This window comes from Limanda limanda, chromosome 16 (assembly GCF_963576545.1).
Source record: "Limanda limanda chromosome 16, fLimLim1.1, whole genome shotgun sequence".
Classification (NCBI taxonomy): Eukaryota; Metazoa; Chordata; class Actinopteri; order Pleuronectiformes; family Pleuronectidae; genus Limanda; species Limanda limanda.
The window spans coordinates 4,351,331-4,368,575 of record NC_083651.1 but is presented as its reverse complement, the minus strand read 5'-3'; the positions used below and the strand labels follow the sequence as shown (position 1 = coordinate 4,368,575).

At 43.2% G+C, this 17,245-nt stretch overlaps 1 protein-coding gene across 1 annotated transcript in view; it reads left to right on the top strand.

The window, feature by feature from the left end:
• The window catches only part of tns1b (tensin 1b), a 139,252-nt gene that overhangs the window by 55,198 nt on the left and 66,809 nt on the right, over positions 1–17,245 (top strand). Inside the window, exon 4 of the mRNA XM_061088667.1 lies at positions 10,451–10,489. Coding sequence (XP_060944650.1) covers positions 10,451–10,489 — 39 coding nt within the window. The remainder of the gene's footprint in view (positions 1–10,450; positions 10,490–17,245) is intronic.

The window sequence follows — 17,245 nt, the reverse complement described above, 5'->3', positions numbered from 1 at the left end:
ATGACTCCATGCAATCAAGCTTGAGTCCTGGTATAATGACCTTTTTCTTGGAGAGCCAAGTCAAGAAATACACTGAGAGAGATATTCATAGTCCGAGTCTTGACATGTCTTTTCAGTTTGGCAAGCAGATTTACATTTATAAGTGGGCTCCTCTGTTTTCTCAGGTGCTTTGTTCCCCGTCCTTCATGCATTTAATGCATCGTTTTTTTCACCATGTTAATATACAGGCCCATCTGTGACAATGAATAAGCACGAGCTCACTTATGGTTTTCCAGGCTATAAGTTAACTGATTTAAAAGCTAATTTCATTATCGAATTTAATAACATTTTACGACTTGTTGTGTAAACTCTGGCTCCGGGACTGATCGAGTCATGCTCCTCAGGCCTTTTCTTTACTTTATGTCAAACACGGTGAATTGTTACTGAGAAACAATAACTAGTAAGTATCAGAGTCATAAATTAAATTTGTCAGGTATGAAATGAAATAGTTTGTGCATCGGCATGTGCTACTTCCAGGAAATCCATCACACAGACAAGGGTGGACGTGTCACTTGTACAGGAATTTCTGTGGAAGACAAAAAAACAAAACCTACCGGTGTTTTTACTACTGGCAAAAAATATCCCTGGATGGTTCCTAGAAGCTGTGCAACGTAAATCTCCAAATTTACTGTGTCAGCTAATAAAAAGGCAGCGTTCAGATTCTGAAAAGGAATTTCCACTTCACGGTAAAGTGAGGTCGCCGCGTGAAATAGGGTTAGCTTTGATTTACATTCACTTAGATCAGTTAAAAAACACCAGTGAAACGGCAGTTTGTTTCCATATGACTGGACATTCATGTGAACACTATGTGAAGTATGCGCCCTGAGTGTGTCTGTCCGTGTGTGTGTGTGTGTGTGTGTGTGTGTGTGTGGGTGTGTGTGTGTGTGTGTGTGTGTGTGCCAGCAGTCAGGGCGGAGAGGGTTTCCTTTTTTCTTCCTCTTTCTTATCAAGCCTTCTCGTCTCCTAGAGGAATGTTTAGAGAAAGCAGACCTGTTTCCTCCGTTGTGCCAGCCAGGCCTCTTTCATATTGTTGTTTGCTTTTGGCGGCTGATTGATGGGGAAGGCGACTTGGTCTCGAGCAGAAACACAGGAAGCGTCGGTGCCAGGCTCCCTCCATCCATCCGAGCGGCTCGGAGTCGAAAGGACCTGGCTGCGGGAGGACAGGGACACGTTTGGCACGAATCTGCATGTTGTGAATGCTGCATTAGCATCTTTTCTATCTTTAATATGAATAATATTATACAAAGCTTTCTATTCACTGGTTGTCAGATGTACAGAACAGCATATGAACCATTTCCATATACTGTTGAACCCCCTTGTTGATTTTTATCACCAGAAAATCCTTTATCAACTCCTTTGTAGAAGCTATAAATCAAAAAATTCGGCTTATTAGTGACCTGCTAATGACAGTGTTGATTCAACCCTCCCTGACTTATCAATGCAGTTTATTACGGTAATATTTGTGCTGGAATCGCAGCGCTGCAGTGATTAATAGTTGTGGTCTGAGCGTCATGCAGATCTGTGAATGGATCAATATTTTACCAGTGGATTTCAAATGCATAATGTGTGCCAAACATTATGGAGCCGAGGGAGAATGTTACCCCCCCCTCCCCTCCCTCCCATTCCCCCTGTTCTGTTCACTTCTAATGCACATGTAAGGGAACATGTCCGGAAAGAGGGATGGACAAGAGGAGGCACGGAGGAGACGGAGACGACAAGAAAGACTTTATTGGGATAAAATGTGAACCCCTCCCCATCCATCTGTCATTAGACAGCAGAGTGTGTGGGCGTGAAGGTGAGTTAGTGGCGGTCTTCTGTAAGAACCCGCCATGTTAACATAAGTCTTCCCTCCGAGGGGCTTTGAGTGAGTTATGAGTTGTCGGGTTTTTTTCTAAATGCCAGCGCGGAGGTTCGCCTCAGCTTGTCCAGTGACTGCAACCCTCTTCCTTCCCGGGATCAGACACTCCCTGGCTCCCAGTGGAGATGGGGGGGGGGACACGTCACAGGCTGATCCCTGTCTGAGATCGAGTGGTCTTAGTTTGTCGGAGCAGCCGACAAAACAGTCTCACCACAAGCTCTGTTTGGTCCTGGAGCTTCTTAGTCATGACCCGTGATTTGCATCATACCTCCACAAACAAGGTTATATTTGCATTCCTGTTTGTCTGACTTTGAGCAGGATCACACAAAATCTACTGAGCGGATTTTCTTGAAACTTGGTGGAAGGGTGGGATGGGGGTCAAGGAAGATGACCTTAACTTTTGGAGTGGATTGGATTAGGGGTCAAATGGAATGTGTCAAGAAATAATAGGGATCTTGGCATTTGTAGAGTGCTAATATCTAATAACAGGTGAAAGCAGGATGAAGAAAATCTCTGTTCAGTCTCTATATGCATTTGATCGCAGTATGTGTTTATGTATTATGATGATAATCGGTGATATCGCTGAAACAGACCATTTGTCAACTACAACCCTTTTATTCCATCTAATTTTAGAACGCATTCCTGTCTTTAGAACTTCATGCCTGATAATAAAAGTGATGTAAGATTATGGTTAAGACTGCGGCAAACCCTGTTCTGGTAAATCGTAGAGGGCAGTTACCACAATAACTGTAATAACTTCAATATCATAACATGTGGTTATTTTTCCTGTGTATTTAGGGTACGAGTCAAAGGCATACATCAGGAATTCATATTTCTGAACCACAACAGTCAGTCCTGTGGAAGGAATTGATTTTAAGGATAGTGTCGTGTTTTATGCTTATTGTTATTTGAAAGTTTGGTTTTTACTCTGCAGAATGTTTTTCTTTTCACATTGAATTCAAGAAGCCAAAGAATTTCATTAAAAACAACACTTGAATTGATTAATCGAATATCAAAATAGTAGATGGCTACTTTAGGACTTCATGACTGATCGTTTAATTGAGCTGTTTTTGAAATGAACAATTATAACGTAATAGATTTGACGCATCAGGCTGATTATTGCATAAGTTTGTCAGATGTTCTTTCGAGCTTAATTCAATTTTCTGGGTGGAAAAACTGAAAATCAGATCATCGTTTTAATCCTGTAAGTCTCAAAACATGTGTGGAGATGATCCAGTGCTGCCTTCAGCCCTTTTCCGCCCAGTCTCTCTCGTTCTGTTGATGCCGTCTTCACACTGGTTCTTCTCCAGTGAGCGAGCAGATGTTCGATGACGTCATGTGGAAAAATGTTCTCATGTTTTCATGTGGACACTGTCACTAAGATACAAAATGGGGAAGAAGCTGAAATTCAAGTTTTCCCTTTTGACAGACGCTGAAGTGCCCAACGCCCTTAGACGTGTCCCTTCACTCTCCTGAACGCACTGGGATGTAATCTGTGTTGATCTTTTATTTCATCTGACTCTGGGACAAACTGCAAACAAGCGCTTTTCCTCCAGAGCCGTTGCTGCAGTAGTTTCAGTAGTGAGTGTGTTGGATTGGGAACGGCAGGAAAGATAACAGTCCTGTGTGACTGGAAACACAACCCGGTGTGTAAGCAGGGGACCTTCACTATAATCTGGATGCCAAAGGACATATAACCCCCCCCCCAGGCTTGATTCTTCATGGCTGCCCTTCTAGCCAGACAGTGAGAGCCATGATAAATGTGCAAATCAGCGCACTGGTAAATACCGGCCCTTAGCTGAAAGGGCCTGGAAGGGAAACGTGACCCCCGCTGTAACTGTGGAATAAAAGAAACAAGCGGCGGCTTCTCCCCTCTCCACGCCGTCCGTCCCGTCCAACACAGACGAGGTGAGAATGAACAGGCGCTGCTCCGAGTCCCGAGCGTGGAGAGGAAACATGGCAGGGACACACTGGCTCTGTCGGATCCCTGCAGGCCTCACGTTGTTTACACACAGGCAGACAGCGCGTGTGTTATCATGGTGCTTATCTTTCTGTTCATTTGATCTGTCACAGTTTTATCTCAGCGTGGTTGTTTGCTCCGGCTGTGACGTGGATTTTTAAAACTTTATCAACAGACTTGTTCCGTGACGCTTTCATTTGACTGCACTGTGTAGAGATACAGGAATAACAGCACTGCTGTTATCAGGAATTACTCAATATCAATATTTATTTATAGAAAATTAAATGTAAGAACAAATGAAATGGGCGCAGCCAAAGTCAAATCTGTTGATTTCGAGTTTTGTCTGAGCAGCAGTCAAATGATATAAAGCAGAGAAGGCGAGTGAATCATCAAATTAGAGAAGCTGGAACCTAAAATGCTCTATTTAAATCATTGAGTTATTTAAATAAAGTTGATAAACACTGTCTATTGACTAACGGATAAATCTGTGGATCCATCCGTCATCGCTCATTGCTTAGGATCTGGTTTATAGTCTCACGGGGGCATGAGACAAGGCTCCTTGGACAGGTCCCCAGTCTTTCACAGGACAGACTCACAGACACTAACAACAATTTACTATTAATTTAGAGTCTCTTAAACTGACCAACCAATCTGCCAGTCTTGGAACTGTGGGAGGAAACCAGTGATATCTGTAGAATACCCAGGCAGACACAGGGAGAAAAATAGAGATTCCACAGAGAAAAGTCCTGGTTCAACTGTTCAAACCCAGAACTCAGTAGGTGTAAACAAGTAGAAAGTCCCGCTCCCATTCCTGACGTGTTTCTTATGCTGCAAAACATTAATCAACGAAGCAGAGACACGACAGAGTGTTTGGAGACTGGTCTGCAGGTCACTGGTGGACACGTCCTGCAGACCAATCCACAACCTTCCCTGAGGCAAAACACAGAACACAACTTTCACAGAGACGGACAAGACAAGAAATCTAAACTCGCCAGCGGAGAATGGAAGGACACAAGTTAGACAAAAAGAAATCCAAACAGTAGATGCATCAAACTTGTTGTAAATCAATGATTATGGATAGAAAAGCATGAAAACACAAAGTGACAGGGCATCGGCACTTGGAACGAGGTGCTGCCACAATTCCTTTCTGCTTTGATAATATCCCAATAAGTCCACGCAGCCCGGCTCTTTGGCACACTCCGGCATCGTGGCCACAGAAGGCCTCCTGTTACTGGTTAGGGCTCACAAATTGAATTTGCACACTGAATAGTTCTGCTGGGATGTGCCAGATGCAAAGATCTGGATAAACATAAAAGCACTCAGGGCAGCCGTGTGTTAATACGCCAGCGCAGAGGCAACAACAACAACACACAAGCTCTTTTCCACGGTGGAAACAAGCACCAAGCAGCATGCCACTTACTTTGTGCCTCTCGGAGTGAAAGTGGAATTTTTTTTTCTCCGTGATTTATTACCCTGACGTCTGATTTTCCTGAATTGAGGTTGAGATTTATAGACGAGCAAAGCAGAGACTTGAATGCAGGTTGTTTACCCAAATAGTGGTTGAGTTGATCATCTGTTTAAGGCCATGTGCCGGTCACGTCTTTAACGTGTTCGTACCGGGGAGATTGACATCGGTTACATAACGTGACTGTGTCTGGAGTGTGTCGGCGGCGAGCAGGAAGCGAGCTGCATGTGAACGCTGTCCCACGAGCCAGAGATGTCTGACATGGACTTTTGTCTGCAGGAAATGGGCCCTTGTTTAATGCTGTTAACAGAAGCATGTACGGAATGCAACAACACAATTATCCTTTATTATATTACACTCATTTGAATACTCCCGATAGCATCAACACACACACTCTGGCCAGGCCTCCTCCCCACGCACGGCAGAGCCGGGACAAAGGCTTTGTGTAGGTTTTCATTAAAATTCTAATGTGATTCAAGAGCCATTCGTTGCTTTGTTTCCATTGGTTTTATATGATGTTTCCATCCAAAATGTACTTTGTTTAAAACATCAAATATCTGGATTGGATTGGATTGAATAAATATGTTCAGCTCATGATTGTCAAAGGGATTCATCCTCTGGGTACCATGAATGTTTGTACCAATTGTCATTTTAATCCAAAAGCTGTTAGCATGGAGTGTTTGGACCGATATCAGGGAACCGGTTGATAAACTCTGCTTCGCTAAATTCATTAGTAACATATCAGTCTCTCACATGCTCCTATTCATAAGTTAGTAAAACACATAGCCCAGTTTAACCCCGGGTATCGTCTGGGGAGTTCACTGCTTTCACTGAACACAATGTTTATGTTATTCTGGATTCATTACAGCCGTTACAACCAAAGCACGATCTTCAATCCATTGGATCTTTATTAAAAAGGGCAATTCTGGCATCGGTATAATCAACACATGTTAGGTGTTAGATTACCAGTGTTTGAAAGATCATGCATTGGAAATGGTCAATAGTATTGCCAGCACAAAAGCAGTGGGGGGCCCCAAAATCTAATTCTGCTCAGGGCCCCAAACAGGCTGTGGGCAGCTCTGGGTGTATTCTGTCATCCAGTGGTTTCCCGCTGCTTGACCTGCGGTTAGCCCCCCCCGCTAAGTGCTCACCTGCACCGGGCCTTTAGATAAATAGCCCCTGTGGTTTCTGGGAGATCTCCAGCTTCAGGGAAGTGAGAGCTATTCTGAAGTGGGCAGACCTCCTCTGTCAATCTGACCTTCACATCGCAGACTTATATTACATTGGCCACACGGGGTAATATACTCTGATTGTTATCAATCATAAACTGACTCTTACTTTTGATTTTTATTGGACATGACATTGAGCTGAATGTCAGATGCCAAAGTCTTTGAGATGTAAGATGTTGTGAAGCGGCTCCTTGAGTCATGTTTCTCTCTCACAACAAATAACACTCTTGTCTCTTAAAGATGCAATTTAAGATACAAATGTAATTTATTCCTCACTATGCATTAGATGTAATAACGGTTCATCCAGTTGTGTAGTTCATTATCAATCTGACACTTTGAGGTTGACAGTAACACGGTGGCACGTCTCAGGTTCATTGTTCAGCTACAAGATGAATGATGAACCTAGAAGTTGGGCTTAGAAAAGACAGAGACACTGTATGAGAGTTTCTGTTCTCTTCAAATTCCCTTGCAAGGCTAAAAGTAGGTATTCCACTTAGTGTGTGTGGTTGCATGTATTTCATTGACATGTGGACTGTGTTGTTGACTATCTTGCTCACTGTATTGCACCAGCACTGTGTTGGTCCTTAGTAAAATGAATCTACCTCCTGTGTAATGTACCTGTTCAGCTCCAGGCTTAAAACATATCTTGGCCCTTGAGCCGCTTGTTTAGAAATACAGACAGCGGCTCCTCCATCATAGCTTTTGAAAGTGAATTTCAGCAACTCAACAATTATGTTTGTCTCATTACAAGGTAACTATGTTGGTATAATAGATGTCTGCACGGTTGAAGCTGAGCAGAGCTCTGATGGGAATGACCCGGGGTCACCGAACCCCATTTACAAAGAGGAATGATAAAGTTGTTTCAGCCCAACAGGCTCAACAAAGCTCGAGGGGCTTTCACATCCACCTAGTTTGGTTAATTTAGCTGGTATTAATACAATAATAATATTACTGTTGCAATGAAGTGAACCAGTTACCTCATTTTCTCCATTCAAACAAAAGTAAAAAAAATGTTGATGCACTTTATTAAAAAAAAAGTTTAAGAATACAATTTTTGACATGCACACCCGTCTGTAACCAATCAATGTCAACTACAGGTGATGATGACAGGACGTAGGAATGTCATACAAACACCAATGTAACAAAAACATCTTGCTTCAGACAATTATTCAGAATTGCCTTAAAGATCCCTAAAGATGCATTCATACTATTAACCTCTAATTTCAGGATTTGCCTGTAAACACAAACAGCAGCAGAATATAAACCTTCTGTTTACTAATCTGGGTTAGGATGAAATCTCCTTCAGATTTCTTAAACCAGGATATTTACATGTTTGAACACGTTGGGCCCAGCATGGATCCTATAGGTGTGTACTCAGTGATCCCTGATTACTGGTGGACGAGCTGTCAGGCGCTTGCAGAGACACAATCAGGTGCAAACACTGAACACGCCTCAGGACTCGGGGCAGAGACAGGGTCGACCTGAAGGAACAGGGACGCCGAGAAAAGAAACGGCACGTCGATGTCTGCAGGTGACACTGATGCTGGAGTTGGAATAGAACTGGGGGGATAACGGGAGTGTTGGAATAACTTGTGATGGAGGAGATCTGAGCCAGACGCAGATAGTGTGTCCTGTCTGCTCCAGACGCACGCGCCAGACGTGAATTCTCAAAAAGCAGAGACGCATTCCACTTGGATGCCTTCATTCAAGTGTTCTGTGGACACACAGGGCAGCGGAGACGGACAGCAGTCAAAGAGGAACATTTTGTTCCCATGAAAATCAAACAGATGCTTTTTGGCCTCGTGTTCGACACCAACGGGAGTCGTTTTTTTTTTTTCCAAACTGCTTTCGACATTTCACCAGTTCAAACAAAACTCTTACCTTTGTGGAATTTCATAAGCAGGTGAGGAATGGTTTACTGGGTGCACCACCGGCCACGGCCTCTGTTCATATCAGTGGATCCTCTTGTTCCCCTGTTTCCAGTTAACCTTCCTGTATTTTCAGATGAGGTAATGGTTATAAAAGAAACCAAGAGAATTTAATGGCCCGTGGGTGACTCACGCAGCCTCAACTTTGTGAGTCTAATCAGCCATTCTCACACCGCACTGGTGCTTTTAGTTTGGTGAGCGTTCACTGCTGGTGGAGGGTTAGCCAGACATTACTGCATCAACTCTGTTTTGGAAACGTTTAAAAAGGAGTTGAGGCAATGAAGCAGTTCGACTCATTGGCAGAACTACTGAATACTGGTATCATGTTTAATTTGAAATCAACTGGAGACTGAATGCCTCCTCTTTGCTCAGTAACCTTTATATTTGTTCAAGTGAGTTCTACATGATATTTGTGGGCAGATGCGGGTCCTACGTCCTCCAACAGAAACACAGAGCAGACCCCAGCAGAGCAGAGGGATTGTGTTCTTGCAATGACACAATTAGTCTTGGATAAGGAGAGTGGACGACCAGCTGCTCAGATTGAAGTTTGCTTTTAAAAGGTCAACACTGGTGATAACCCCGTGGGCCTAATCTCTCAAAGCTAAAAAAGACCAAGTCCTTGTACAGTAATAAAACAAAGATGTAACAAGTCCAAAGCCGACGGGAGTCATAAAGCTGTCATGTGCTGGATTTGTTGTTGCTCACCGATCCTCCAATGAGAAAGTGGCGTAGAGGAACTAACTGGTTCAAATTAGGTTTGTAGGGATTTTTCACAGAAGTGATGGCGAAGCCGAGTCAAAGGGACAGAACGCAGAGACGCTCAGGAAGGAAGCGTCGGTGGTTTGTTTTCATCGAGTCGTCTTTTTTCTTTTTCTGGAAGCACTTCATTTGAATCATCTGTTCGAGGCCATGATCATTACACCCTTCCTGTTTATCAGCCGCTGTCCTCATGCTCTCGCTCCAGCCTCATGGAGCCATTATGGAAACTGTCGGACGCTAATCGGATTAGCTCGGCCACTTGACAGATCATGAGTTCTGTTGGAGCGATCCCACCCCTGACTAACCACATCTGATGCTCTGGTCGAGTTAAACACGATCTTAGATTTCTAGCGGGAGAGATGGACAATCGGCTCTTTAGTCTGTTTATTGCAGCGCTAATACTCTGTCATTACCTTGTCGTAGCTACGTTACGACTTCAGGGTGCTGCTGTCGCAGGAAATGTCTTTTCTGATAGAAATGTGGCAGCTCGCAAATAATAAGTCTTATTACTTCTGCCAAGGAGGCTGGGTTCTCATTTCTATTTGTGGGTCTGACATTCACCTGGATTCCTCATAAAATACTGAAACCAATTTCCATGAAGTTGTGTAAGGGGAGGGAACAAGAAGAATTATTAAAATCTGGAACGGATCGGGATTGAGAGGCTCATCCAGGAATTGTTTTTGTCTTTCTGTAACATGGCGAGATAGGGCGTTAGCCTTGGTGGAGGTATGCTCTCAACAATCATAGCTTTAAGATGCTTATATGTTGCAATGGCTAACATGTTCTACAGCAAGTTGATTCAGAGGTGTTAGCATCCGGTGTTTTAGCTGCTGAAACCTTTACGGTGTTTCACTACTTGCCAACTATCTGCCATTGGATGAAACTGAACCAAAACAGTAAAGCTCCGAGCCATAAAATCCAAAACAATGAGCAGAAAGATGCTAAAGAGTTGAGATAATCCTCTCTTCTCTTTCACATTACAACTTTTTCTTATTGTTTATATAAAATATTGATCAGAGCAGCGTTAAGGCGAATGAAGTTGAGCCTTTCCTTGGTTTACAGTTGCATTTTTAGTGGTTATGAAATGTTGCATTGGCATATTGAAGCATATCAACCATGTATGAAGCCTTAACATATAACCAGAATGCATTTATTGCATTAAAATGATGACAATCAATGATATAACTAACAAACCTTCTCTTCTGTTTCCAGGTGTCTTCCTCTTGTGTTCCAGCAACAAACTATGAGCTGGTGAGTAACACTTTTTTTTTTTTTAAGTAATTGCTTCCATGCTGTACGTGCTCAGCAGACATTATTGGGTCCTTGCTTTGGTAACAGCCTCTATCAGCTACACTAACAAGGCAGTTACTATTGCAGATAATGAATCTTTATCTGAGCGCCCCCCCCCTCGAGACTGAAACTTGTGATCTGGGGTTTTATAAACATACTTGTCTTGACTTGATTTAACTGTTGTGTGGCAGCAGTTGTGTCTGTTCTGCTAAAATTGTCACAGGTATATTGAAAGTCGTATCTTTTGGCTGCTTTGCCGTGAAAACAAAAACAAAAAAATCCAGATAAGAGTGATGAAACACGGCGTGCCTGAATCTGCTATATCATTCTCTGACGTTTTCTGGTATTTAAAATAACAGTGAACAAAGTGAGATGTAGTCTGAGTATGAAGTGATTTTGGAAGGGCAATAAAACACACGCCTGCTCTGTTGCCTTATTTGGTATTGGCATTAGAAGCTGTGTGAGACTTGGACGTGGTTCTCTCGCTCTCTCGCTTGCATGTTGTGTATTTAAATGGTTTTGGGCGCTTGACAAACCAAAGCAAATATCCCCTGCACTTCTCTACGCTCACAGAGAAAGTATTTGACTAAACGTCTTCTCTGGAAGCTGCAGTAATCAAACAAGAACATGTTATTATCCTCTACAGATGCTTTCACACCAGATACCTTCTGCATGAAGACATCTGTTTAAGATGTGCAGCATTGTGGGTAAAGCGCGCCGGCTGTTGACCGGAGCGATTTGGTTTTTCTGACAAACACCTTCAGACACTTGAGTGCAATAATTAAAAAGTAAACGTCTGCTCCCACAATGCCTGCTGGGCTCCATACGACATAAACACTCACTTTTACTGACTGAGCCTGCAGTCTGACAGCTGACCTCTCATCAGAAGTATTAGTGTCACTCAACTTTAAATGAGTACAATGAAATTCTTGGCACGCTCGTGTACGGCTGCAGAGTTAACAACACAGCCTGGGACCTTTTAAAGATAGAAATAAATGTGGTTTTGGCTTCGGCTTCATCCACACGACTGCATTTTATTTTGAAAACGGCATTCACTGGGCATACACGTACCAGTGTCAACAGGAAGGTATGCTTCCTGCAGGACTTGTTACACAATCAGTCATCTTCTACTCATGTAAAAAGTGTCAACTTATGAATTTAACTGCACAACCGCTGTTAGCAAAGACAAAGGGGACAGAAACATTATTAATTGGATAATTGGAAGAGGGTCATGTGATTGGAGCCTGACCAATCATGGAAGATTAAGTCATGACCGAATAGACCCAATCAGCAAGTGTCTGTGAGAGTTATGGTTTCCAAATGTCTCTGTTTCTGCCTGTCCAGACTAAAACACAGCCCCGGAGTATTCATTATTATATTACTATATTAATATACTAAAATAGGACCAGCAGCGTTTATAAACTTCTCAGCTTTAGCGGCTCGAAAACAGACACTGAAGAGAATATATTTCTGTCCTTTCTGGTCCATTATCTGTTTGAATGGAAGGAGACATCCACCACAGAGCCTGTCCCTTCATTACAGCTTCCTGTTCCTCCGCCTGCCAGCAGGAGTCTCCCCAGGGGATTCCTCGCCTGCAGTAAAGGTGATGATTGCTCCATAAACGCTGATGAGCTGAGGTGTAAAATATTTGTTGGCGTAACTTTAAACTGTGTTAAACGGAGTGATGGAGTTGAGCACCGTGGAGAGCCCTTCTGTATCCAGTTTATATATAAAAAAGACCCTATTACGTAGATGAGTAAATCATTCCACCTGAGCTCATCTGTTTGGTGACTGACGGGAACTGGACGCTGCTGTTTGGATTGTGTGTTTTTTGTGTAGACGTGCATGCAGCCCTCTGGCCCGAGGTGTGTGTCATCGCTCCTCTGGCCCATGTTTGGTGAATTCCTTCGCTCGCGGTCAGAGACCAACGCGAGTCGCTGCCACACTCAGGTGCAGAGCAACCGGTTGTAATGTGTGTGATTCTAGGCATTCCACTGAGATGGACGAGCTGAGAGAAATACAGCTTTATTACCCGGTCATAAGTGGAATTCAAATCAGTCATAGCTACAGAAGAATAGATATGTTGATAGGTAGATAACTGATTGATTGATTGATCCCCTGAGGAGAATTAATCTGTCAATGCAGCCGGATAAATCCAAACACAACATGTGCGTGCGTGCCTCCTTACAGTTCACTATATTTCATCTGTTGAGCGTATCTTGTTTTTGGCTTCGATAGAATCAAACAACAATGCTGAGTCAGCAGTTTCCCGGCAAAGGTCCTTCAGTCGATGCTGTGTCTCATTCAATGGAATCACATGATCTTCACTAGCGGTTGAAGCCGGCCCGCTTTTTCATGGAATTGTAGATGTCAAAATTCCATCTGTTTTAGTTCTTCAACTTCTCACCGTGTTTGGCATCAGAGTTGAGACTGAAAGTTCACTCTTGACCTAAAGTGACAAAGTCCATTTAGTGGCTGAGTTCTGGAGCTTTCAGTCGAATCAAACCTTTAACGACTTCTCGTCCATGGTCGCTTAAAACCAAACACGCCTGTAGATTTCGTGGCGTCTGGTCACAGCTCACGAGGAGGTCACGATGTGTCTTGAAACACATCGTGACGCTTGGATTGATTGCTATCTGAAAAATGTAAAATGCCGCTATCTCTAAGGTATTTATTTTGATCGAGCCTGTCGAGCTGTTCTTGTACACGTCTCAGTGAAGCCACAGGGTTGGAAACGGTCTCACAGCACAGCACAAGTACAAGTATGTTCATGTTACATCTGTGTAATTATGAAGTGAACACGCTCTTTAAGTCGAGTAACCCCACTGGCTACTGACTGAAATGAAACACTCCACCAAAGCCAACTCCAGGTCTATTTATTGTAATTGATGATTGGGGTGTTGGGGGGATCCCGTCCAGGAGTGCTGATGACAGAAGTGACTAGCCTTAAATAGACCCCCTCCACCCCCCCGACTCCACCCACTTGGGGGGGGGGGGCATTGCTCAGATGTGCCCTCATGTTGAGGCTGCGCTGCCGGGAAGCATCTGTTTTATTTTTGCACAAGCACGAAGGCAGGATGAGGGCACAGAGGGAGAGGTGCTACGGATTCTGGTGAGGAAGCCATGGCTGCACATCTGGACACATCTGGACCCCCCCAACCCACCCACCCCTCCAGAAACTCACATTGCCAATGCATGAACTCACAAGCACAAACATGCAAACGCCAACACCTACGTCATGCAGGTCTTGTTGTAGTCCAATTAGATCTGTGTTTAGAGCCACTCTTACTTCCATGATGTGCCCTGTAATTTCATTACCACATACAGTCAGATCACAGCTCCCTGCTGGGAAGGTCTGAAGTGGCTCCTGCATGAAACCACCATGTTTAATATTGACCCGGCTTCAAAGTGTTTTTTTTTTAAAGTGTCCTACAAGAGAATCCAGCAAAGTGTAGGTAATGTTGTCTTTTGCTTTATTGCAATGATGATTTGTCGTGTTCGATATGAGGTAATGTTGAAGTGTAGTTTGTAAAAAAGGAAGTTTACGTCTTTCACTCCTATAAGAATCCCACAGTTCCCAGTTCTCATTAGTTAATCTAAACATTGAATAATGAACACACTCGTAATTTGCGTGGTAAAAAACTAAACTGGGCTGTTTAGTTTCCTGTGGCTTGTAAACTCCAGTTTTACGAAGTCATTCCCACCGAGATGTTGCAGCTACAGGAGGCAAAACAATCACTAGGACCTATTATCATCATGGACTTGTCTGCTCGGCTGTAATTGACTTTCGTACCAGATTTAGAAAGTACAGTATGAAGAAACGTCAGCTCAGCCTGTGGTCTCCCTCAGCTCTGGGTCTCTATGTCGGTGTCAGTCTCTCCAGACTTCAGTAACTGCCGGTTATCAGACGCCAACTTCCTCCTCCTTCTGTCCATCATCCTTGCGTTGTGCTTTGGTTTCCTTTGGACGCTGCGGCTGTTACTCTGAATAGAATCAGAGTTTTTTTGGAATAGGGTTGAGACTTTTCGCACTTTCAGAGAAGCTTTGTGATACCAACTCATATAAACTCTGTCCCTAACGGAAAGATAACACAGTTGACTTCCACGTGTCTTAACCCCTTATTGCCTGAATTAATTTCCAATATATAAAAAAAATATTATTTGTGTTTTTGGCTGTCATACAGATGCTAAATTAAGTTGAGATTGTTGATTTCAATATAGCATATACAATAGATATAAAATTTAGGTATGATGCAAATTAGCGACATTAGGCATAATGGGGCATAACCATTATTTAACAGATTTTCCAGTCTCTGGTATGTAGATTATTATACTGATGCAGCTTTTGCTTGAATTGAATAACAACATATGTTTCTGTACAATCATTACTGTTCCATCATCACAGTATTTCAAATACAGCTTAATATCCCAAAATAACTTTGCTGCACAGTACCAAGGGGCTAGTATGTATTTTCCACTCCGACCACTAGATGGAAGCAGAGTACTTCCAATACCTTCATGGTATGTGTAGTATTTGCACCATCAGGCATTAGTGGGATAAAAAGACCGGAATGGGGTTTGAGGCAAATTCGCAACATTCGTCCACAAGGGGTTAAAACTGTCCTCATCATGTAATTCTAACTTTTTCTTCATGTCAAATAACAAGTAAAAAACTATGTTTGTAGTTTTCAGGCCCATCCAAAAACTGTGAGCAATTCACTCGCCAATTTCCCAAGTTGTTGTTGACAAAATAGAAATAAATGCTTCCCCAGCTGGAGTTTTAGTTATTTAGTGTAGTAACAAATATCATTTAGATTCAGAATGACGATCTCTAACATGGTGAACGCACTGCAGACATTCTGATTCGACTCCCAGTAGCTCTGAACCTGACGTCCCAATCAGCCCAGTACAGACGGTCGACTCCCACCCAGTACAACAACTACTCCACCAGACAGTCATTTGAATCCTGTTTGTAAAGACATTCATAAAAGCATGTACAGAACATCTCATACTTTCCCATTCATGTTGAAGATCAATATCAAGATCATTGTCAGGATGTTTCTTTGTTATTACCATATTTGGACATGAGAGTATAAAGAGCGGAGGAAGGAAATAGGTAATGTTTGTGTGTGTGTGTGTTTGTGAGTCCGTACGCATGTGGGTGTGGTTGTGTAGACCCCCCCCTCCACACATACACACACCCTGAAGGAGTACAAATACTTGGCCTTTAGAGGCTCCGCCCTCTCTCACACGTTGGCAGAGGCGTTTGGTTACGTAACAGAGCGGCCGGTCCGTATCAGTAAGAGCAGGACGGGTGGGGGGATGTGTGGAGGGGGCAGGGGGGAGTCAGGGGTGGGTTGGGGTCGCAGGCGGCTCAGGGGTTTTTCCCACAGCAGGGACGGTCCACTTTGCTTTTCCTCTGGTCCTGAGGGATTCCTGGCATCCACTACCCCACGGGGGTGGGAACGGGAACACACACACACACACACACACACACACACACACACACACACACACACACACACACACACACACACACACACACACAGCCCCTCCCTCTGCACCACTACAGTATGTTTACATTTCTGGGACATGGCTGTGTGAACGCTGCAGATGAAGGAGCACAGAGCATGAGAGACTAACAGCTGTGTGTGTGTGTGTGTGTGTGTGTGTGTGTGTGTGTGTGTGTGTGTGTGTGTGTGTGTGTGTGTGTGTGTGTGTGTGTGTGTGTGTGTGTGTGTGTGTGTGTGTGTGTGTTTGAAGTGGTAAGGCTTGACCATAAATTAATATGGTTTTCCAGTCTTTGGGGGCATTTTATGAAGATAATCGTTCTATTTTAAAGATTTTTTACAAACCTCAGTTGTTCAGGTGAATAAATTGAATGAAATTCTGATTAAAAAAAGGAATTTTGTCTAGTTTTTCAGGTTTGAAAAGTTTTGTCAAATCTATTTGTGTAACAGTGAAGAAGAGGTTTTTGCTTTTGAGCATCACTGTCATTATTGTTTCTGTGATTCATTGTTAGATATGTCAAAAACATTTAAGAAGAGAAATAGGCTAAATAATTTGACATGATAAAACTGCTATTCGTCATTAACTTATGTTTCTCTTTTCAATGTGTATAAAGTAAAACAATAAACTGAGACCTGGTGATTGAAAACTGTTAATTTCTTCTCATTTTTTTGGCTTATTACACTGATTCTGAGGTTTTGATATATTCTTCATATTGAGGCGTCCACCTGCCAAACGTTCTGTCACTGAAGGAACGAGCTGAGCTTCATTTACACTTTCAACTCTCCTCATATGAGAGTTAGACTGTATGAAGGAGTTTTAATGGTACCGACTTGTTACGGCCCTGGCCTGGTTGTGTGTCTGTGTGTGATTGTGTCTGTGTGTGATTGTGTTTGTGTGTGAGGTGCTGTGTGTACGGGTGGAGATCTTTGGAAGCGATCAGTTATTCTACTGATATGTTGTGAGGAATAACAGGACTCAGGTGACCTGTCATGTGTAGGCCTGCAGTTTGTGTTTATTACCACTAGACGGCACTGTTTGACACAGCAGCCCTTGCAGGTGTCCTGTGTCGGTATCTGTCAGTGTCTGCCCCCCCCCCCAGTGATGGATCATGTCAGACACAACTCACTAATGTCCCACAGCAATCAGAGAGTCTTACAAAGTTTCTAGATTGAGGGCAACATGTCAATTTTCCAACGTTTTAACCCTA